At 37.9% G+C, this 23,066-nt stretch overlaps 6 protein-coding genes across 6 annotated transcripts; 2 read left to right on the forward strand and 4 right to left on the reverse strand.

The window, feature by feature from the left end:
• Positions 1–403: 403 nt before the first annotated feature.
• LOC125214154 (glycosyl hydrolase 5 family protein-like) lies at positions 404–3,176 on the reverse strand. Its single transcript, XM_048115058.1, has 3 exons — positions 2,601–3,176; positions 1,052–1,643; positions 404–828 (listed from the first exon to the last, which is right to left on the reverse strand). Exons 1-3 carry the CDS (start codon positions 3,174–3,176, stop codon positions 404–406), a joined length of 1,593 nt encoding a protein of 530 aa, XP_047971015.1.
• A 717-nt stretch (positions 3,177–3,893) lies between these two features.
• On the reverse strand, positions 3,894–6,235 carry LOC125214162 (glycosyl hydrolase 5 family protein-like). The gene is made up of 4 exons (XM_048115065.1): positions 5,645–6,235; positions 4,818–4,948; positions 4,737–4,765; positions 3,894–4,318 (listed from the first exon to the last, which is right to left on the reverse strand). Exons 1-4 carry the CDS (start codon positions 6,233–6,235, stop codon positions 3,894–3,896), a joined length of 1,176 nt encoding a protein of 391 aa, XP_047971022.1.
• Positions 6,236–7,957: 1,722 nt separating this feature from the next.
• On the reverse strand, positions 7,958–10,437 carry LOC125208967 (glycosyl hydrolase 5 family protein-like). The gene is made up of 3 exons (XM_048108516.1): positions 9,857–10,437; positions 8,524–9,106; positions 7,958–8,453 (listed from the first exon to the last, which is right to left on the reverse strand). Exons 1-3 carry the CDS (start codon positions 10,421–10,423, stop codon positions 8,017–8,019), a joined length of 1,587 nt encoding a protein of 528 aa, XP_047964473.1. The 5' UTR covers positions 10,424–10,437; the 3' UTR covers positions 7,958–8,016.
• Positions 10,438–11,301: 864 nt separating this feature from the next.
• On the reverse strand, positions 11,302–13,366 carry LOC125211786 (50S ribosomal protein L25-like). Its single transcript, XM_048111720.1, has 3 exons — positions 12,924–13,366; positions 12,467–12,596; positions 11,302–11,718 (listed from the first exon to the last, which is right to left on the reverse strand). Exons 1-3 carry the CDS (start codon positions 13,323–13,325, stop codon positions 11,498–11,500), a joined length of 753 nt encoding a protein of 250 aa, XP_047967677.1. The 5' UTR covers positions 13,326–13,366; the 3' UTR covers positions 11,302–11,497.
• A 1,602-nt stretch (positions 13,367–14,968) lies between these two features.
• Positions 14,969–17,193, forward strand: LOC125214168 (glycosyl hydrolase 5 family protein-like). Its single transcript, XM_048115071.1, has 3 exons — positions 14,969–15,538; positions 15,799–16,390; positions 16,742–17,193. The coding sequence occupies exons 1-3, from the start codon at positions 14,969–14,971 to the stop codon at positions 17,191–17,193; spliced, it is 1,614 nt and encodes a 537-aa protein (XP_047971028.1).
• A 727-nt stretch (positions 17,194–17,920) lies between these two features.
• Positions 17,921–22,374, forward strand: LOC125214177 (protein PECTIC ARABINOGALACTAN SYNTHESIS-RELATED-like). The gene is made up of 12 exons (XM_048115081.1): positions 17,921–17,930; positions 18,015–18,520; positions 18,965–19,015; positions 19,108–19,198; positions 19,835–19,911; positions 20,016–20,104; positions 20,224–20,343; positions 20,662–20,778; positions 20,892–21,035; positions 21,165–21,288; positions 21,375–21,566; positions 21,700–22,374. Exons 1-12 carry the CDS (start codon positions 17,921–17,923, stop codon positions 22,057–22,059), a joined length of 1,881 nt encoding a protein of 626 aa, XP_047971038.1. The 3' UTR covers positions 22,060–22,374.
• The last annotated feature ends 692 nt before the right edge of the window (positions 22,375–23,066 follow it).

Consider the following 23,066-nt stretch of genomic DNA (forward strand, 5'->3'; position numbering starts at 1 on the left):
TTTCCAACAAAATTCTATATCAAAATCCAAATTTCTCATACTTTGATAATATAAATAAAAAATATTTACTGATCATGTACCACTAGCTAATTTTCATAGTTGGTTTCAAATTTACGTAGTCTATTGAACTAGCCCGAACTCTGGGTTTGAAAAGTTTTATCAAATAACATTTCAGTTTGGTTAATTAGTATGTAATTTGACTGGTCTAATTTAAAACTCGGTGGGCACACGATTAATATAACTATTTATTGGTTTATGAGAAATACTAGTATAACATAAGTTCAGGGTTCCAATATACCATATTTTATACCATATTTTGTACCCTAAATTTCTCAAAATAAAATATGGTCCAAGTACACATTGACAAATTCTTCAACAACAATTTCTCATAATTCCAAACAAATCAAACATTTGTTGGAACAAGTTTAAACCATTGTGATTGAGGATTGTCAGCACACGTGCGGAAATTACTAAGATCATCTCCAACACACAAACATTTCTTTGCCACAACCCTAGAATCCGAAGCATTCACTTCCAAGCACAAATATTCCCCTTTCCTATCTTGAGCTGCCAAATGAAGACCCGAGCTTGACACAATCTTCCACTTGCTTGAATAGTCCCTCGAAACACGAGGCGACACTCCGTCCCCGGGCACACTAAGGCACCCTGCAGCGCCCTCCAACTTTAAAGGGCTATCATCTCGGTGTTGATTCCATCGGCTTGCATAGTTGCAGTTAGCTAGTGTCATCTCATTATGCACAATTTGCACACATTTCCCACTTAAAGGATGGAACATTTTGTAATATGTTGGTTTCTTAGATGTGAAATCTAAATTACATACAACAACAAATCCAAATTAGGGCACGTTTTAATATATGTATCGTGTTCAGATACATTGTCACATGGCATGTCTGGTCAATCACAATTGCACAAATCTCATATCTCCACTTTTTTTTTTTTTTCAATTTTTGCAATTGTGATTGACTAGACATATCATATGATAATGTGACTGGACAATCAAATTTTTACTTACAACAAGAGAAATTCGTACCTTGATTGATGTGCTGAACAATTTGCAACCTGCTAACAAAGCCAGGGTTTCTGAGACGATCCCAATCAAAATCAAGAATCCCATAAGATTCATCAAGATTTACTTTGCCCTGCCTAAGCATATAGCTCCCTTGCAAACTCCACAAAGCCCAGTCGACATCGAGCTCAGCCACAGCAGCCAAGAAACAAGTTATGTATCTGCTGTCTGCAACACTCGGGCCTCTCTCATCAATCCCAAATTCACTTAAAAAAAGAGGAAAAGAGTTTTTGGCACTAGTCAAGAAGAGGTAATTGTCTTGTGCCCTTTTGGTGACAGTGTCACATAGATTGTTGGTTTGGGCAATCCAGGCTTTGTCAGGGATGCCAAATGTGTACCAATGTGCCTCGAACACTAATTTGTTGGCGAAGTTAACTTCGAACGCCTTTGACTTGAGATAGTCGAGCTTGGTGGCGGTGTGTAGACCGGAGACGATGACTAACAAATTGGGATTTTGCGCGTGGATTGTGTTGGCTCCTTCTTGCATATACTTGTACCAATCCGGGATGTTCTCTCGGCCGCCTCGCAGCTCGTTTCGCAAGCTTATGCCCACAACCTATGTGACCAAGTTAGTTAGATTTGTAGGTCATGTTCACTTTTGGTTTAGAGGGGGGCTTGAGCCCCCATTCTTTTTCTAACTAATTTTCTTAAATAGGTAGTAGAATGTTATGTATATAGGTATTTAGTGCAAATTATTATGCAAAAGCCACAGTCAATCAACTGAATTTCTTGCAAAATATGATATCAAAGAAACTTGGAAAATACTATAACCTATACACCCCCATTCTGCCCAAACTACTTTCTCCATATTCCACTTTGGGTCGTCCTGAGATATTTGCTCCATTTCCTTTTTTTTTTAATTTTTATTATATCTCTTTAATACTCCCTCCGTCCCATAAAAGTTGAGTCGTATTCCTTTTTAGTCCGTCCCAACAAAGTTGAGTCATTTCCTTTTTTAACAAAAAACAAAACATCTAATCACTCTTACTTTATTCCATCATTTACTTTACTCTCTCTTATCTTTCCTACTTTTTTCATCTCTCCTATTTATTTAATATAAATTCTTAATCTCCGTGCCCAAAAGTTTTGTCTCAACTTTTATGGAACGGAGGGAGTAATTTATTCTCTTTTTACTTAACATTAAACATCAATTTTTAAATCTCGTATCCAAAGTCAACTACAGATAATATTCTTATAATGGTAAGGAATAATAATAAATTGCCTTTATACCTTCCGAAACAGAAAAGGATTTAATAGGTCATTATAGACTTTCTCATATAGCATGAGCATATGATTTAGTAGGTGGTTATTAAATCAATATTCAAATATAAAATCTGGCTTATTTCATGTCTAGACCTATTAATTACTTCATTATCCATAAATCTGTAATAGTAGTTCAAAATAAGCCCACTTTTTTCACTATATAACACAACTTTTCGATTTCGTGTAACAATATTTACATTATTTGAAAACCATAGTCTAAAAGAATAAGAAAATAAATCATGTTAATTACCTGAGGAAAAGCCTTATATGCTATGGCAACTGCAGCTAAGCCTTGCAACCACTCCTTGGGGTCAAAGTAAGCATCCCCGAAAAATCCATTCCCGTCGTTGCCAGCGCAGCACCACGTGGGCCTGCTGACGTGGTTATCGAGCACCACCATCACCTTCTTCTTCCCGAGCTCCCCAACCACCGCCTTGTGAAGCTCCACCACCGTCATTCTAAGGATCCAAGGATTGTTTTTGGCAATCCCGGCTTTCGCGGCCGTGAGGTTGTATTTATCCAAGGATTCGGAAACCCTAAGGTTTCCGTAATCCGGCCTCGTGAACATGTACGTTGGCCAAGTAAACCTAACGCAGTTGAATCCACTTCCACTTATCTTTTGAATTATGTCGTCCATCGGCTTCTTGTCTAAGCCCTCAGCGATCATCGGCTCCAAGTGCGAGGGCCAGTTCACGCACGCCAGCTTCACGCGCTTCCCGCTCGCGCTGTCGACTATCCATCGGGAGTTCGTCGACAGCGGCGCGGATTTGGAGAAGGCGGCGATTTGGACAAGGAAAAGAGCGGTTAAAATGGCGTGGTGATTCATTTTTTGTGTGATTTGTTTTCATTTTTTTTGGTGTTTATATACAATCGAAATTTGTTTGGTTGAAGGCTTGAAGTTAAGGTGGACAGATGAGGTTGTATTTTTTATGGGAATCTTTTTAATTGCATTAAATCATAATTTCCATTTTAATTAATGAGATATTTGTAATTAATAATGACCAGGGTCCAGGTACTTTGTGACATTAATTGGGACTTATGAATTTAATCTAGTTTACCGGATCATCAATGGAGAGATTTAAATTGTGTTTTCATTATATGAATTTCAATAGTAGTAGTATTTTGTTTAATTTATCTTGCTTGTTAATTATTAAGCTCACGCGTTAATTAATTATAACTCACTTAACTAAGATTGTGGGTTCATTTTTTACTTATTGTAAATATAGAAATAGGGAGTATTTGTTAATCGAACTTAGTATTTTTAGTGAAATCGTACACTTCAACTAATTTACACATTTAATTTATTTTTAAAAAAATATGCATACCTCTTTTCTAGACGTACATTAGCAAATATATTAAGTGAATACATTATAACTAAAATGTACTCTATAAATTAAGGTACGCAGTAACATAAAATTAGAAATAGTACATCGAATAACTTAAAAGTTGTTGTAGATAGAGACCAGAACAAATAAAATGAAAAATAATTATATAGATTTATCAAATTAACCTTATTATTGAGAAATTGCATTGCATTGCATCATCAAATATTTGATGGAATAAACTTAAACCATTGTGCTTGCGGATTGTCAGCACAAGTAGATAAATCAACAAGATCATCTCCTACGCACAAACATTTCTTTGTCACAAGTTTAGAATCAGAAGCATTCATTTCCAAGCACAAATATCCCCCATTTCCACCTTGTGCAGCTAAATGCAGACCAGAACTTGACACATACTTCCACTTACTCGAACAATCCTCCGATACACGAGGTGCCTCCCCGTCTCCGGCCACTCCCAAGCACTGTGGGCTCCCAACTAGCTTGATAGGCCCATCATCTTGATGCTGCTCCCATTTGCTTGCATTTTTGCAGTTAGCCACAACTATCCCATTCTCCACTATTTGCACACAATGCCCACTCAAAGGGTGGAACATTTTATAGTATGTTGGATGCTCCGACTTGAAATCTAATCGATCGTCACATATTGTTTAAATTTTTCAAGTAAACGACGTCATTTTCTTTATAAAGAGACAATAATGGTTAACTCACTGATGGTGATGTTCACATATGATTTTCTAACTGTCATATCAGATATAATTTCACAAAAATATTTTGGTGTGGGATAATTGTGAACGAATCCAAAATTTACGGTTTATCTTGCTGATTTTAAAGCCAAGCTAAGGGACATACCTAATTATGATTTTTCTAACCATTTTCACTTATAACAAAAACTATTGGTGAATGATCAATTATATCAAACACTAGCTTAATTTTTGGTGGCGGAACTACCACATAACAAAAACATGATATATAAAACCACCGAAGAAGATTTAGATAGGTTTGATGATTTTGTAAATACACCATATGTTGCAAGAATTGCATACCTTGATTGATCCGTTGAACAGCCTGCAATCTATCAAGAAATCCAAATGCGACTTGAGGAAAACGGTTGCCATCTGCCAAACCCGGAGACGATGACTAGGAAATCCGGGTTTTGTGTGTTGATTGTGTTGGCTCCTATCCGCATGTATTTGTACCAGTCCGCCTCGTTCTGTCGTTTGCCTCGTAGCTCATTCCTCATGCTCATACCCACAACCTTTTCATCAACAAAACTAGGAGTATTAAACGATTAGTTTAAATTATTGTACTCCCTCCGTCCCACATAATTTGAGACACTTTGATCTAGCACGGGTTTTAAGAAATCTAATGGAAAATGAGTTGAAAAAGTTGGTGGGATGTGGGTCCTACTTTTAAAGTATTAGTTTTATAATAAAATGTGAGTAGGAATTAGTTAGTGGAATATGGGATCCACTAGAGGTGCCCACGGTTCAGGAACCGGCGGTTACAATTCGGCACCGCCGATTCCGGTTTTGGAAATTGTTGAACCGGAATCGAACCGCGAGGGTGTTTCGCGGTTACGGTTTCGGTTTAGGTTCCGAACCGACGGTTTTCTGGCGGTTTTTTACGGTTCCGAACCGCCAGTTTTGTTGCGGTTCCGGCTTGATTTCACGGTTTTCCGACAGTTTTTCGCGGTTCCGGCACGGTTTCAGTTCGAAATTTTTTGAACCTGAACTGAACCACGGTTCAAAAAATCGACGGTTTCGGTTCGGGTAAATTCTCACGGTTTCGGTTTTAACCGCCGGTTCGGTAAACCTTGGGCAGGTCTAGGATCCACTACCAAAAATGGTAAAAGTGAAGTGTGTCAAATTATGTGGAACGGCTCAAAATGGAATACTGGGTTAAATTATGTGGGACGACTCAAAATAGAATATTTATCGTGAACAATACATACCGCAGGGTTACCCTTATACGCTTGGGCAACCGCAATCAAACCTCGCTGCCATTCCTCCGGGTCAAAATCAGCATCTCCGAAGAAGCCACTCCCGTCGTCGTCGCTGCAGCACCACCCCGGGCGGCTGATGTGGTTATCGAGCACCACCATCACCTTCCTCCTCCCGAGCTCATCCACCACCGCCTTGTGAAGCTCGACCACCGTCATGTTCAGAATATGAGGGTTGTTTCTAGCAATGCCGGCTCTCGCGGCCGACAGATTGTACTTGCCCAATGATTCGGAGACTCTGAGGCTGCCGTATTCCGGCCTCGTGAACATGAACGTCGACCACGTGAACCTCACGCAGTTGAAGCCGTTCGCGGTTATCTTACGCGCTATCTCGCTCACCGGCTTCTTCTCTAGGCCCTCTGCGATCATCGGCTCCAAGTGCGAGGGCCAGTTCACGCACGCGAGCTTCACGCGCTGCCCGTTCGCGTCGTCCACGATCCATCGTGACTTCGTCGATAGCGGCAATGAACTGCAAATGGAGATTATTTGAAGAAACACAAATGCTGCAATGGCAGAATAATTCACTATTCTTCCTTTTCCCATTTTTTTTTTATTGTTATTGTTAAGCTGTGTATCTCAGATTCGCATTTATATACAGTTTATTCGTGTTCTTTAATTTGTTACGGATGTAGGATTGAATTTTAATGATAAATGCCTAGATTTTCTTTTTGCCAAGATAATAAATGTATACATACACACTTTTTTATGCTAGTTCTAATTAGGTGAATATTCATATTTACTTTATGATATGGGTTTAGATAGGCAAACCAACTTTTATAAATTAAATAAGGCTATTTTATAATAGGTGTATATTTTAATTTCAATTTTCTTTTGCGTGTTGACACCATATTTTTTTGGCCTAAAATTTCACTACTTTAATAGCTTTCTTAAAACTTATAACAAAAGAACGAGTATAGAATTCTAAAATCTATACTTTCAGAATAATCAATCTAAATAGTAAATATTTTCTTTGATCAAATTATTTCAACCTATTGTATGATGTTCTGAAAGTTCTACTTCTGTGATATACACATGTGAATCACGATGCATTATGAAATATTAGTTCGTTTTAACTTTTAATTATATTAATAGTAATTTCTTGATTTTCACAGATCTAGTTGATGAAAAACGTGGAGATTGAATTCAGTCGACTTTCGAATCATGTATAAGGAAATAGGATGACAAATCGTGGGGAATTGACAATGAAAAAGATAACAGTAATTAACAAGATATACGGGGGGAATGTATGTATACTCATTTTATAAGTTTTCAAAATAGGAATTGACATTAATTTAATCTTAAATGGACTATTGCATGTTATTTAGAAAATAAATAGTTAATGACATCGGTATCTCTATTAAATAAAGACTTTTTTCCCTTTTTCTGTTCGTACTTTTCCTCCGCACTGAATTATTACGAGTGTCTTAACTCTTAACTACATTTTTTATATGTCATCGACATTAAATTGCATTAACTATCTAGATTTCTTCAGTACTTTTAAATATTTTAAGAAAATAAAAATTGCCCAAATACATTGTAATTGGTCTATTAAAAAAAATACTTCATCCGCCCATAAAAAATAGAGCAATTAGTGTATGACACAGGTTTTAATGTAGAATTGGTAAAGTAAGAGAGAAGGGAAAAAAAGTACGAGAGAAGGAGAAAAAGTACATGAGAAGTAGTGTTAGTGGAATGATCTATAGGGTTATTATTTGTTGAAAATGATTGTGCTCTATTTTTTGTGGATGGCTAAAAATGGTAAATGTGCTCTATTTTTTGTGGACGGAGGGAGTACTACATATATGACCATTTTCCCTTCAAGAGAAAGCTAATTCTTCGTCGCATAAGATAATATACGTGGATCTCTTGAGATTACTCCCTCCGTTCCATAGTAATAGAGTCATTTTGTCATTTTGGTACGTTCCATAGTAATTGAGTCATTTTTCCCTTTTTAGTAAAAGTCAACATATTTCTTCAAACTTACTTTACTCTCTCTTACTTTATTCTCTTTATGTCTCTCTACCTTTTTCATTTCTACTTTACTCTTCCTTTACGTAACTCCTCTAACACAATTTTTCTTAATCTCCGTGCCGAAAAGAATTTCATCCATTACTATGGAACGAAGGGAGTATTATATACTAGAAAAAAAAATGAAAAATAAAACTCCCTCAAACCAACTACCTTGGAATAGAGGGAGTATGAGAAGTATATATATATTTTTTTATAAACTTCTAAAAATATATTATCCCTAAATTCGTAATGATAAACACACAAAATAGTGACATGTACCACATTCTTTTTTATTTCTAACTCAAAGTGCATTATCAAATATTTGTTGGAATAAGCTTAAACCATTGTGCTTGTGGATTGTCAGCACAAGTAGGTAAATCAGCTAGATCATCTCCTACACACAAACATTTCTTAGTCACAATCTTAGAATCCGAGCCATTCTTCTCCAACTCTAAGCATAAGTGTCCCCCTCTTGTATCTTGGGCAGCTAAGTGAAGACCAGAACTCGACACATACTTCCACTCGCTCGAACAATGCCTCGAGACACGTGGGGCTCCCCCGTCTCCAGCCACCCCGAGGCACTTCGAAGAGCCAGCCAACTTAATAGGCCCACCGTCGTCTCGGTGTTGATCCCACCGGGTTGCTCTTTTGCAACTAGCCACAGCTACCATGCCATTCTTAGCAATGTGAACACAATGCCCACTCAATGGATGGAGCATTATATAGTGTGTTGGGTGCTTAGACCTATAATCTGGATGAGATAACAACAATTAATATATATACTTCAAATTCTCCAAAAAGTAGTAATTTGATTAACATACCTTGATTGGTCTGCCTAAGAACCTGCAGTCTATCAAGAAATGCTGGATTTCGGAGACGATCCCAATTGAAATCAAGAACTCCATAAAATTCTTCAAGATCAACATGTCCCTCCCTAAGAATGTAGCTGCCTTGTAAAGTCCACAAGGCCCAGTCAACGTCAAACTCAGCGACAGCCGCCAGCATACAACCTATGTATCGGTTGTCGGCCTCACTGTCGCCTCTTTGATTAATCCCAAATTCACTTATGAAAAGAGGGAATGAGTTGGTCAAGAAAAGGTAATTGTCTAGTGCCCATTTGGTGATAGTGCCACATAACTGGTTGGTTTGGGCAACCCATTGCTCAGCAGATGTGCCAAAGGAATACCAATGTGCTTCAAAAACTAACTTCTTGGTGAAATTAACTGCCAGCGGTTGGGATTTCAGGAACCCGAGGTTGCCCGCGTAGTTCAATCCTGAGACGATGATTAGGACATCTGGATTATGTGCGTGAATTGTGTTGGCTCCTTCTTGCATATACTTGTACCAGTCTGCCTCGTTTTGTCGGCTGCCTCGTAGCTCATTCCTCATGCTCATACCCACAACCTTCACAATATTAATTTTTTCGTCAAATTTGTGTCCAATAGTCTTATAGTAAATGCATGAATATTGATATAAATATTCCAACCGGGACTCTTAAAATGAGACATCTAACATGGTAAACCGAGACTCCTAAAGTGGACAGAGGAAGTACTATTATTAAAGAATAAGGTTGAACCTATTAAAACCTTTTTACTGAAAATAGAAAGTGACTAACTTTTTTGACTATCCAAAATCTATTAATTGTGGACTAAATGAATATGGAGTACTATATATTTTGGGTATAACACAAGTTTTAACGCGTATTGTATTTACATCCACATAATAGCGTGTGAATTAATGAATTTTGACCCAATCCTAGTTATGTACACCAATTTTTAGAAATAGTTACCGAACTTTTCGCTCATTCCTAACAAGTTTGGTTTTGTACCATTTGCCATTATATTAAGCTCGATTTCAATTAATCACATGCAACTTCAATTGAAATTAACGACATGATTTTGATATGTAAAATCATCTAAGTTTGCCATCTTGGACTTTTACATGACCATATTAGCATTAAATTGGATCGGAATCCAACTCACTAGTAAGGCACATTTTTATGTGGATGTACAAAACTAATTTTGGTAGTATTAGAAACATAAGTAAATGTGGTGAAATTTCATTTTCAGTATCTTAATTTCATTAGGTCATTTTACTAAAATTTACATACACTTAAGTACTAAAAAATGTAATTAAAACGATTCACACACTAACCGCATGAGTATCCCTATACGCCTCAGCCACCGCCGCCAGCCCTCGCAGCCACTCCTCCGGGCTAAAATCAGCGTCGCCGAAGAAGCCATTCCCATCATCGTCGCCGCAGCACCACGTCGGCCGGCTGACGTGGTTATCGAGCACCACCATCACCCTCCTCCTCCCGAGCTCATCCACCACCGCCTTGTGAAGCTCGACCACCGTCATGTTCACAACCCGAGGGTTATTTCTAGCAATGCCGGCTCTCGCGGCCGACAGATTGTACTTGTCCAGTGATTCGGAGACTCTGAGGCTTCCGTATTCGGGCCTCGTGAACATGAACGTCGCCCACGTGAGCCTCACGCAGTTGAACCCGTTTTCGGCTATCTTTTTAACGATGTGGCGCAGTGGCTTCTTCTCAAGGCCTTCTGCGATCATTGGCTCCACGTGCGAGGGCCAATTCACGCAGGTGAGCTTCACGCGCCTCCCGCTCGTGCGATGGACTATCCACCGTGAGGCCGTCGACAGCTCCGTGGAGGCGCAGAGCGCCACCATTTGTAGGAATAGTAACGCCAAAATGCCCCTCATTTTTCGTTTTGTTTTGTTTTGTTTTGTTTTGAGAGTAATGTGCTTGTGCTGGTGTGTTTATAAAGATTATACAAATTTGTGACAAATCATGAAGTTACAAGAAACAGGCCCAATTTCATGATTTTAGATGATTTTTTTTACTATATAAGTAATAAATACTTCTAATTACTATAATGACTCATTCACTCTTCGATTTATTGTTTTTACTTTTGAGAATTGTAGTCAATTGGGGCATTAACTCTTTCATTCAATGTTTGTTTAATAAAAAATGGTTACTGGTTAGATTTATTTTATGGTACTGAAAAGGTTTTCAGTGCCAGTTTCCATTTTTATAATCAAACATCAGGCAGTGATAATGAATGAATTGAAGGCCACTGGAAATTTGGCAGATTATCTTAATATGGAGGAGAAGAATAATCATGAGATATGGAGATATTTCACAATGCATAAATCGGCAAATTGAATTCAATAATTTGAACTCAGCTGATGTACAAGAGTTCTAAATTTGGAACCAATTTCCCGGTGATGTACAAGCTGTAAATTTGCACTATTCTTAACGGTTTATATGTGTAGGGTAATACATTATTTCATGATATGCTGTCACATTACTAAATTATTTCTAATTATCATAGTTTTACTTTAATTCGTAGTTTTTCCGTTAAATTAATTTTTTGGTGAAATTGGTACGAAAACTGGATTTGCCACATTGACAAAACGCTAGTTCTTCAAAAACATTGTCATCCATTTTAATTAATTTCAGATTTTTTGTCTAAATTTGTAGATCATTGACGTCTTAATTTTATGACTTCCATTATTTGAGATTCGCAAATTTCAATTTACAGTTGGGGTTCACAACTCACTGCAATGTGGAAGCCAAATTGGGGTTCCAATATCACCACACGCTTTCTTTGAAGATTAGAGAAAATATCGCTCCTAGACAGAGTTCAACTAACACAACTTTTCTTAATCGCAAAGATGGGAAGATCATATCAGCGGCGTGGCCTTACACAGTTATTGGATTCTTTTACCATCAAAGATTTTTCTACCAAAATATGAAATTAGGAGCCTCGCAGCTTACTTGGATTTTCGTTGGTCGGAGACCCTGGCACCCATTATCTTGACAACAGCTTCATCCTTCGATCTTAGCAACTTGAGAGCAGGATGGACGTTAAGGTTCCCAGCAACGATTTTCTGGCCTACATCGAGCTCACTTAAATCAACGTCTATGAAGGGAGGGACTATATCAGCAGGGCAGAGATACTTAACAGTTCTCTTGATAATGTTTAGAGATGACCCTGAAGAGCAAGAACAACAATTGAAAGTCGTAAGTACAAATTTTCAGAAGTGTCATCAACACGAGGGAAATAAAGCAGAAAATGAAAATGGGACTTCAATCAGCTATAGCAATTTCTTCCTCCATTCAAATCTTTCAGGGTTAGAGTCAAAGACATAACCTTATCCAGTCCAAATTCACTTTAGCTTTTCTAGTTCAAAATGTGCTTAATTAACCAATCAATTTGAAGTAAGAAAGAATAAGAGAAACTTGATTGTAAATTTACTACTGACACTAGAAAGTTCGTTGTGTGGGTAACATCTAAAGATTAAGGGCTCGGACCAGATATGGCGGCAGGCTAGCTTGTGTTTAAAAGCAAGAAACACAAGTCTAAAAATGTCAACCAAAACATGAGTGCAAGGATACCAAGAATCAGATGCAACTCCTTCACATAATTGGAAGTGATCTGACCTTAAAAGGAGTGTCCTATCTATATTGATGCTGCCTTTTATTTACTGTGACTAGCACATGTCTTCCAAGATTCTAGCTTTCCTCTATTTAACCCGAAATTGTTTTGACTTTGCATTCAAAATCGTTCAATCCAGAAAGCATACAACTCTAATAGCCATATAGGTTCAAGAGCGTGATTACTTGAAGCAATGTGGAGAATCACACAGGACAGATGATATTAAAAAGAGCAGTAAAAACGGAGAGGATTGCGAGCTTAGCATAAAATGGTAATAAATCACAGGATAAAATTTTCTGCGTACCCTTCTTCAGCCCGGGGGAAACATCATCTCCTCTAAATACTAGAGGAACATCAACCTTTAACCAAGCACTAGACGGAGCTCTTATAAACGTAACATTAAGCACAGCATCTGAGCTCGGATGAAGATGGAGCTGACATTCACCAAGAAACACCAAATCAGTGCATAACCCAATTTTTTCCAACCAGTGCTGTATGAAACTCAATAGCATTATAGAAATGATAACTCAGCATTCTAAATTTATGAAATCCAACTCATACTCCTTTCTATCTATCCAAACCTTCGATAATTTCACTATTTCATCTCCACTAATGTAAAAGCAAACGCATGTATCTATCTATCTATATACAGATCTCAGGCCAATTGCCCTAATCGAACTAATTCGAGCTAGCTCTACCACAGAAAATTCAACATTTCACAAAATCAGCAAACGAGCATCGCAATGTGAAAAAACACACACCTTCCGAGGCAGAACGCGCACTTTCTCGACTACCTCACCGGATCCAAACTCCGATCGGACCTCCAGATCAAAGAGCCTGGAGAGGAAAAAGGACTGCCCTAGATGATTCACGAGCTTCTTAACCTGATTGCTCTGAACCGAAATGATGCGCTTGTTGCCGCCGTGCTGGCCGTCCTCCGCCTCGAAGACGATGCTCGGAACGCGGCCGGCCTTCCTCTCCTTGGCGGAGATGCTCTTGCCGGAGGCATCGCGAGGGATTGCGAGGATCGTCTCGTCGTGCTTGGGGTCGGGCCGGGGGAATCCATCCAGGTAGGTGAATATAGGAGGAGCCTCCACTTCCTGTAGGAGCGCGGCGGTGGAGAATCGCCGGAGATGATGGATTGCTGCTCGGCGAATCAGCATTGGATCGGCGGTTTTGGGGGTGGGGTTTAGGAGGGTTTTGAGGATAAAAACCGGAAAGCCATTTCCAAATATTTGTTTTGGGCTTTTACTTTTGGGCCCACTATATTATATACAAGCCCATTTAGGAACCCGCGGATACCCGATTCGAAAATTTCGGGTACCCGATCCCGAATTTTCTAAAATTTAATACCAGATACCCGATCCGAAAGGATACCCGGATACCCAAGTCCCGAAAAATCAGGTATCCAATCCCGATTTTGGATTTTTATTTTATTTTATTTTATTATTTTTTTAAGAAAATAAGCTACAAACCTTTAAAAATACAAGCTTGTAGTTCAAATTTGATACAAATTTAATGTAGTTCAAATTTAAGAGAAAAAAAACTACTACAAATTTTTAGAAATAAAAAATTCATAAGTTATAACACCCCTTATTCATCCATGATAAAAATCTCAATTCATACATTAATCCAAAATATGACTTAAGAGTGAAGGATTTTGGGAGTACATTTAATTATTTAATTTTTAAATAATAGAATTAATACATTATTTATTAAATTTAAAAAATAAAATATAAAAAATCGGGTAAATTGGGTATACCCGATCGGGTATCGGATAACCCGATACCCGATAATCCAAAAAATTTATACCCGAACCCGATCCCGAAAACCGAAAAATCGGATATCGGGTATCCAATTACCCGATATTTCGGGCTTGGATATTGGGTATCCAATTCCGATATCCATTTTGACACTTCTAATCATTTTAGTGGTGATTTTAAATGACATGATAAGATTAATAATGAAATTGTAAGTCACATCGAAAATCGATGTTATTTTAATGAGTAGTAACAAATATTTTGTATATTTAATCTTTTTTTTTTGTATTTTGTATGAGACAATGTCGTTTTGTTCAAGTTAGATATTCCAACATGCAACCACATTGTTTGGGATATTTTGCTTCACACTTAAAGTTCATGTATTTTTCATCTATTAGCTCTTAATTTAAACAAATTTAAGTTTGAATTCATGATGTGAATAATAAATACAAGAATGCAATTTTGTGTGCAATTTATAGATACTTTTTTGGTCAACAAAAATAATCATACTTTTCTATTTTAGTTTGTCCATAAAAAAGTAATCTTATTTATATTTATGGAAATTTTTAACTTTTTCTCTTTCTCTTTATCCTATTTTATCTACTCTTTATCCTATTTTATCAATTATAGTATAAAATTTGTCTTTCACAAATGGCTATGTTATTTTTTTGGACGGTATATCAACAAAATAATGCAGAATTTAATTTCTAAAAATTATGTTTAAATGACCAAATTTGCTAAATCAATCTATATTATCATCCTAATTAATATCCGCTGTGTGTAAAATCATTGGATTATTGACAAGAATTTGTAGCATGCCTATCAGATTTCATCCATCCAATTAATTCCCACAAGAATTCCCAGCATTCATGAATTCATAATGGAGTATGATTTCACCCATGCTTGAAGTATCTGATCAGGCATTACACAATCTCGTTAATAATTAAAATGGAGATTGGAAAAATAGTGAATCACTTACCTATTACAGCATTCAATACTGTATATAAATACGTATAGAAAACCAACACCTTAAAAAACAAAAAGAAATGGGAAAAGCCATTGCAGCATTTGTGTTCCTTCAACTAATCTCCATTTGCAGTCCATGGCCGCTCTCGAGGAACTCGCGGTGGATAGTGGACGACGCGAGCGGGCAGCGCGTGAAGCTCGCGTGCGTGAACTGGGCTTCGCACATGGAGCCGATGATCGCAGAGGGCCTAGAGAAGAAGCCGATGAGCGAGATAGCGCGGAAGATAACCGCGAGCGGCTTCAACTGCGTGAGGTTCACGTGGGCGACGCACATGTTCACGAGGCCGGAATACCGCAGCCTCAAAGTCTCCGAATCACTGGACAGGTACAATCTGTCGGCCGCGAGAGCCGGCATTGCTACAAACAACCCTCAGATTCTGAGCATGACGGTGGTCGAGATTCACAAGGCGGTGGTGGATGAGCTCGGGAGGAATAAGCTGATGGTGGTGCTCGATAACCACATCGGCCGCCCGGGGTGGTGCTGCAGCGACAACGACGGGAATGGCTTCTTTAACGACCGCGATTTCAACCCGTGGGAGTGGGAGCGAGGCTTGATTACCGCCACTACCGCGTATAAGGGTAACCCTGCGGTGAGTCATATCAATTTAATTTTCATTTGACTATTAAAACTCGTATCGTTTTCAAAGTATGGGACAAGCATATTACCAGATGCCTCTCCTCAAATATATTTTTAACACATATATTTTTTCAATTTTGCATTTTTTTAAAATTTATTTGTATTTGCCGCTTCTCAAATTCTTAAATTTACTTTACATATAATTTTGCTCCCGTCCATTTATATTTCTGGATCCATCCCTGCATATAACATGATGTGATTTGTGTTTTGAAGGTGGTGGGTATGAGCATAAGGAATGAGCTGCGAGGAAGTCGACAAAATGAGTTAAACTGGTACCAATACATGCGGATAGGAGCCAATATGGTCCACAATGAAAACCCGGATGTCCTAGTCATCATCTCCGGTTTAAGCTACGCTGGCAACCTCGCTTTCCTCAAATCCCAAATGCTAGATAATATACCCTCCAACAAATCAGTTTTCGAAGGACATTGGTATTCCTTTGGCATTCCTGATGATATATGGGCTACCCAAACTAACCAGATATGTGCTTCAGTCTCGAAAGCTATCATAGACAATCTTCTTTTCTTGACTCAGGGGGACAACCCTTTCCCCTTTTTCTTAAGTGAATTTGGGATTAATGAAAGAGGTGACAATGAGGCCGACAACAGATACATAGGTTGTCTGTTGGCTGCGGTTGCTGAGCTCGATCTCGACTGGGCTTTGTGGGCTTTACAAGGCAGCTATCTTCTTAGAGAAGGAACTGTTGATTTTGAAGAAGTTGATGGTGTTCTTGACATTAATTGGGACCGTCTCAGAAACCCTGCATTTCTTGATAGATTGCAGGCTATTCAACACATCAATCAAGGTATGAGATTCTTGCAACTTTTTCATTCTAAAGATTGAATTTTTTTGATATAAACCCTAATTTCTCGAAAGCGTTCGATACTACAAGTTGAAAAGGTCGCGATAAATTTGATCACTATTATGAAATTCGAAGTTGTTCGATTTATCCCACATGAAATGTTTGGTCAAATATTTGACAATAAGTCATATGTGAACATCTTCATCAATGAGTAGATGATTGGTTTTTTTCACCTTTTGATAGTTACAAACAAATCCTAATTCCATAGTATTTCCAATTGAACTTTAAGGTTACGTGATATACTAGAATTTGACACGAATTTTCAAATATAATGTTGTTGTATCTCATTGATAGATTTCAAGTCGAATCATCCAACATACTATAAAATGTTCCACCCTTTGAGTGGGCATTGCGTGCAAATAGTGGAGAATGGGATAGTTGTGGCTAACTGCAATAATGCAAGCAAATGGGAGCAACATCAAGATGATGGGCCTATCAAGCTAGTTGGCAGCCCACAGTGCTTGGGGGTGGCCGGAGACGGGGTGGCGCCTCGTGTATCGGAGGATTGTTCGAGCAAGTGGAAGTATGTGTCAAGTTCTGGTCTGCATTTAGCTGCACAAGGTGAAAATGGGGGATATTTGTGCTTGGAAATGAATGCTTCTGATTCTAAACTTGTGACAAAGAAATGTTTGTGCGTAGGAGATGATCTTGTTGATTTATCTACTTGTGCTGACAATCCACAAGCACAATGGTTTAAGTTTATTCCATCAAATATTTGGGAATATAGTGACCACCACGTAGGATAGACTTCAACACAATTTTCTTTATAATAAAGTTTTCATAAGTTTTAGTTTCGTTTCATTATGTTTCCCTATACTTCATCAATATCTACTTTTGCCCTACTTATTTCATTAAATATGTAAATCAACTGAAGTATATATACATGTCTTTTTAGAATAATATGTTGTGTTTGTTGGAAATAAACCTTTCTAAATGAAGATGTTCAAAAAATATTTCAAGCAATAACTTATAAAATTAGTAAACAAAAAGCAATAATATAAAAGCATGAATTAAAATAAAACCATTAACAGTACTCCCTCCGTCCTCCAAAATTCGTCACCATTTGATCCGGTACGGATTTTAAGAAATGTAGTAGAAAATGAGTTGAAAAAGTTAGTGGAATGTGGATCCTACTTTTATATATTAATTTTATAATAAAATGTGAGTAGGAATGAGTTAGTAGAATATGAGGTCCACTACCAAAAATGGTAAAAGTGAAAGGTGACAAATTTTTAAGGACGAACGGAAATAGAAATAGGTGATAAATTTTCAGTGACGGAGGTAGTATAATAATTTCTTTTGAAGTTACTAACTCACACTCGTTCACATAATTTATTTTGGAGTTCTATATTTTTAGATACAAATATTAATCTATTAATTCGATGGGATAGCTTACCATTTAACTATTTTATTTTTCCTTCACTTTAACTTCTAAATATCTTATGCATGTTAAAAGGAAATACTTCAATAAAAATGATATGGAGTTATTCATTATTTGGTGAATTAAATTATTTATTTTCAGAAGAAAATTATTTGTCTTGCAATTTTTTCCCTGATCTGAAGTGAGTCACATGGAGTGTCAGCACCACTAGATTATTACTCAGCTCCCTTCCTTTCCCTTCTTCTCTCTCACACACATTCACACACAAGCCGGAGATCACGTCGCACTGTAAATCAACAAAATCGAAGGGCGAAGCTCGCCGCTCCAATTGGAGCAACATCCCGAATTCCAAGCTGGCGTTCAGCCCCAAGCGAGCGACGGCGGAGCTCCGCCACTCCAGCTCCATCGGCAACCGCGCCACCCCGTCCCCCTCCGCCTCCGCCGTCGCCTCTTCCCCGTTTTCCTCCGACTACGACTCCGCCACCTCCGCCGCCGACGACGACAATGGCCGCGATCGGCATCCCCGGGATCGCTCAATCCGCTCCTATTTCCAATCCTTTTTCCCGCACTTCCTCTTCCCCAACGACGATCTCCACAGGGCGCATCCCCATAGATCTAAGATCTCGACTGTCATCCTCGTCGCTATCGTTTTCGCGGCCGTGATTTCAGTTTCTTCTCTCGTTCAACGATTGGTGTGTGCCGAAATGCCCTCTTCATGAGTTGCCTGTTTGTTTCTCTGCGAATGTGATTGATTGGAGAATTCCGAGTCTTTGTGCATTGTGGTTTAAAGTTCATTGATATTTTGATGGATTTATGCATAAATGTTTCCGATTTCAACTTCACTCAGCATTCGGGTTTATTTAATTGAGAGCATTTAGACATAAGATCTTTGTACTTTGCATCATATAATATCCTTGAATTGCACATTTATAGTACATTAGAAATGATGGTTAGTGCTAACTTTTTTTGGTACAACCGTACAATTTTGTTGAATTGATGGTTTATCCTATGAAGCATCATGTAGGGTGGGAGGCTTTTGATTTCCTTCTCCTCATAGAACTCACTTACTGATTCCATGCTTTCCTCCAAGTTCTATTCATATTAAGTCTTGACCCCTTTCTCCACATTGGCTGCAGAATGCCCCTTATCTGTGCAAAAAGGATGGTATTACTCTTCAGTGCCCTCATGTAAGCTAAAAGGACCATCCACTTCTCTCTCATGTAATCTTCTTTTTATTTTGATTGTGTTTTCTTAATGTCACTACTGTCATTATAAGCAGGTTAAGGAGCCACCCTCACTGTGGGAAAATCCTCATTCAGCCACTACATCATGGAAACCTTGTGCAGAAAGACGTGAGGGTGTAATTTCAGGTACTCTGATATGTGGATGGATGTATGAACAAAAATAATAAAATTGGTGCAGTACTGCAGTTACCCCAAACATCAGCACTGAATTAAGCCTTTTTTCAATTGCCTTATGGCTAAAGTTGAAAGCTTAACTCATTGAAGCATACTTCTTCCTTAACTGATAATTTAACTAAAGTCTAAATGAATATCAAGATGTTAGATGTGCATTTTAAATTTTACCCCATGGAAGTGTGGGTGGGTGGCCGCTTACTAATGACCTCATAAGACACTGTTAAGGTAGTGGCAGAATGTAGTAATACACTATGTTATTGGTTCTTTTAAAGACAATGCCACTTCAATGCTTTGTTTCTACTTTAGTGATAAATTATGGACATCATTCCTATGATTTTATCTTCTGTTTGTTATGAGGATTCGGTTATAGCTCTTTCTTGATGGTTAGTAAAAGCAGACGACTATGTTATCTTTTACTCCTACAACTTTAAAATATTGTACTGGCTGCTTAAGTGAACTTTAACAGGATACTGCATTCTTATCTCATTTCATAGAATATATAGTATGGCTTTGCTAAGATAAACTTTATGGAATGTGTTTCTGTCATTATTAGAACATATAAATAACCTTTTCTCTTTCCCCTTGCAGATCTTCCATCTGAGAATTCAACAAGTGGTTATATTTTTATTCATGCTGAGGGTGGTCTTAACCAGCAAAGAATTGCTGTAAGCGACTTTACCGTGATATTGCATGGACTTTGGAGTACTGTTTAATTCCCAATACTTGCCTTAGAGATTCTGAACTTGTTTATGATTATCTATCTCTACAGATATGTAATGCTGTTGCTGTGGCAAAGATCCTGAATGCTACTCTTATTTTACCCGTGCTGAAGCAAGACCAGATATGGAAAGATCAAACGTGGGTGAACTTTCCTAAAGATACATAGAGGCATTCTATATTATCTCAGCATTGATGTTGATCATTCTCTCTGCTTTTTCGGATCACTTATATGTTGATTGTTGACCTGTTGACTGCAGGAAATTCGAAGATATATTTGATGTTGACCATTTTATTGATTACTTGAAAGATGATGTTACAATAGTGAGAGATATCCCAGAATGGTTTACTGATAAAGCAGAGCTGTTTTCAAGTATAAGGTTGGGTATTTATTTACTTGCATACACTTTTGATATGTCACAGAGCCTTGATATAGAACTAGATGGCTCCACCTAGATCCATCTAAAGTAGGATACTTTCTCTTAATTTCAAACACTTGATTAGTAAATGGAATCTTAGTTTTTCCATATCGACAACTATGGAGCTATTCTTATCTAGTAGTTGCTCGAAAACATACTCTTTAAACTTTTTTGTTAAAAATTTCTACTTTGTATATTGTCCATTGTCAGTCCACTATTTGACAAACTGAGAGTTTTGTTGCTTTTGGATCTTACTTTATTTGCATATACTCATAACAGACGTACTGTAAAGAACATTCCAAAGTATGCTCCTGCTCAGTTCTATATTGACAATGTTTTGCCTCGGGTCAAAGAAAAGAAGATAATGGCCTTGAAACCTTTTGTTGATCGACTGGGGTGAGTTTTTTGTTTCAATTATGTTTTTCTTACATCGTTCCCACTCATAGCCATGTACATCAAGGACAGTTTATATGTTAATGTTGATTCAACCTACCTTTCTTGTTTACAAGGTATGATAATGTTCCTCAAGAAATCAACAGGTTAAGGTGCAGAGTGAATTATCATGCTTTGAAGTTTCTTCCTGAAATTGAAAATATGGCTGATTTACTTGTATCGAGAATGAGAAATCGGACAGGCAATTCTAATCCTTTCATGTAAGTGAAGTGCAGTATCCTATTTCTAGTTCTCCTGAACCATATTATGTAGAGTTACATAAATCTACCCTTTCAGTTGAAAGGTCTTCATAATCTTCTCATATGTATCCTTTGCCACATGTATATCAGGGCTCTTCATTTAAGGTTTGAGAAAGGCATGGTGGGTCTTTCGTTCTGTGATTTTGTGGGGACTAGGATTGAGAAAGCTCTGATGGCTATATACAGACTTAAAGAATGGCCTCGCCGCTTCAAGGTATCATTTTTCTCAAAGTTGGGTTTTTTCTTTTCAGATTTTAATTCTGGCTAGTAGTATTATCTTTCTTGGGCCTTGCGTTACAGGATGGCTCCCATCTTTGGGCACTGGCTCTTCAGAAGCGAAAGGAAGGACGTTGCCCTCTTGAACCCGGTGAGGTAGCAGTAATGCTCCGTGCTATGGGCTATCCTAAAGAAACACAAATATACGTGGCTTCTGGGCAAGTTTATGGTGGACAGAACCGCATGGCACCACTGAGGAACATGTTCCCCAATCTTGTAAGTTCCCCCCCTCAATCTATTCCCTTTTTTCATCTAAAAGAAACAAGATACTGTGAAATCTCGGTTAGTCCTGAACGTATATTGTTGACCATGCACCATAGTTTTAGTTTCATTAAGGATTGCCTTACAGGTCACGAAGGAGGAACTAGCAACCAAGTTGGAGTTGGATGAATTTAGAAAGCATGTGACAAGTTTAGCGGCTCTAGACTTTTTGGTCTGTTTGAAGTCCGATGTCTTTGTCATGACACACGGTGGAAACTTTGCTAAACTGATTATAGGGAATCGGAGGTATCTAGGTCACCACCTAAAGTCCATAAAACCAGACAAGGGCCTCATGTCTAAATCTTTAGGAGACCCTTACATGGGGTGGGCCACATTTGTAGAAGATGTGATCACGACCCACCAGACTCGAAGTGGACTGCCCGAAGAAACTTTCCCCAATTACGACATCTGGGAGAACCCCTTGACACCGTGCATGTGTAGAACCTGATTACTATACTTCTTGATAGTGTAGCGCTTACCATAGGCAATATGCTGGGAGTTACAATGTACCCGAGTCGAGCTCGAAAATTTTGGTCGGTAAAAGGATAGAAGAAGCTATAGAGCTGCAGGTGATGAAATTTAACTTCAGAACCTGTGTGGTTGTGATGAGAGGTCTCTTGCTGCCAACCAAGGACCAGAAATGCTACATGTTTGTATTGAAATATTGATTAATTTTAGATCATAATTTTTCATTTGTATATTGTAAGTTTGCATCCAGACATCCAACGCAAAAGCTATGACTGTTAATATTAAGTTTCATATCTGTCTTTAGTGTTAGCAGTTTCGGTATTATAAGTATATAGAAATTATTTCAGGCCTATAATGAGTGGAACTCAAATTCGTTAGCTCCTTGTTGACCACCTATAAAGTTCTTGTTTTCAAACTAGACATTTGTAGGGATGATCCTATTGGATAAAAAAAAGGTAAATCTTCAAGCTTGGTCTTGAAGGTATAAAGGAGGATGCTAGCCAAAAATATACCTAGTATAATTATAATAATATCATATATTATGTCTAGAGCCATCTAAAACTCGTATCCTAATTTAGCACCAAAATCCTAGCTTAGCGCCTAGTTTACTAATGATCTAAACCCCGATTTAGCCTTCAAATTTGACGACCGACTCTAAAATTTTAATTATTAGTTGTTCTTGCGTAAATTGTCAATGGGCGCCTACTTTTCTTACAACCACTTTCACAATAAACTTAAATAGTGTACGAAGCTTTTAATTTGGTCGGACCGTCCGTCGCTATAGTAACCAATTATTAATTCAGCCATTTTATGTAATTACTTCCTCCATCCCAAGAAAAATGACCCCTTTCTTGGACAGTACGGAATTTTATGCAGTCATATTTTATGTGGTAAGAGGAGAGAGTAAAGTAAGATAAAGGGAATAAAGTAGATATAAAGGTGTTTCCATTTTAAGTAATGAGTCATCTTGATCGTGACAAACTAAAA

The sequence above is a fragment of the Salvia hispanica genome, chromosome 3 (assembly GCF_023119035.1).
Source record: "Salvia hispanica cultivar TCC Black 2014 chromosome 3, UniMelb_Shisp_WGS_1.0, whole genome shotgun sequence".
Taxonomy (NCBI): Eukaryota; Viridiplantae; Streptophyta; class Magnoliopsida; order Lamiales; family Lamiaceae; genus Salvia; species Salvia hispanica.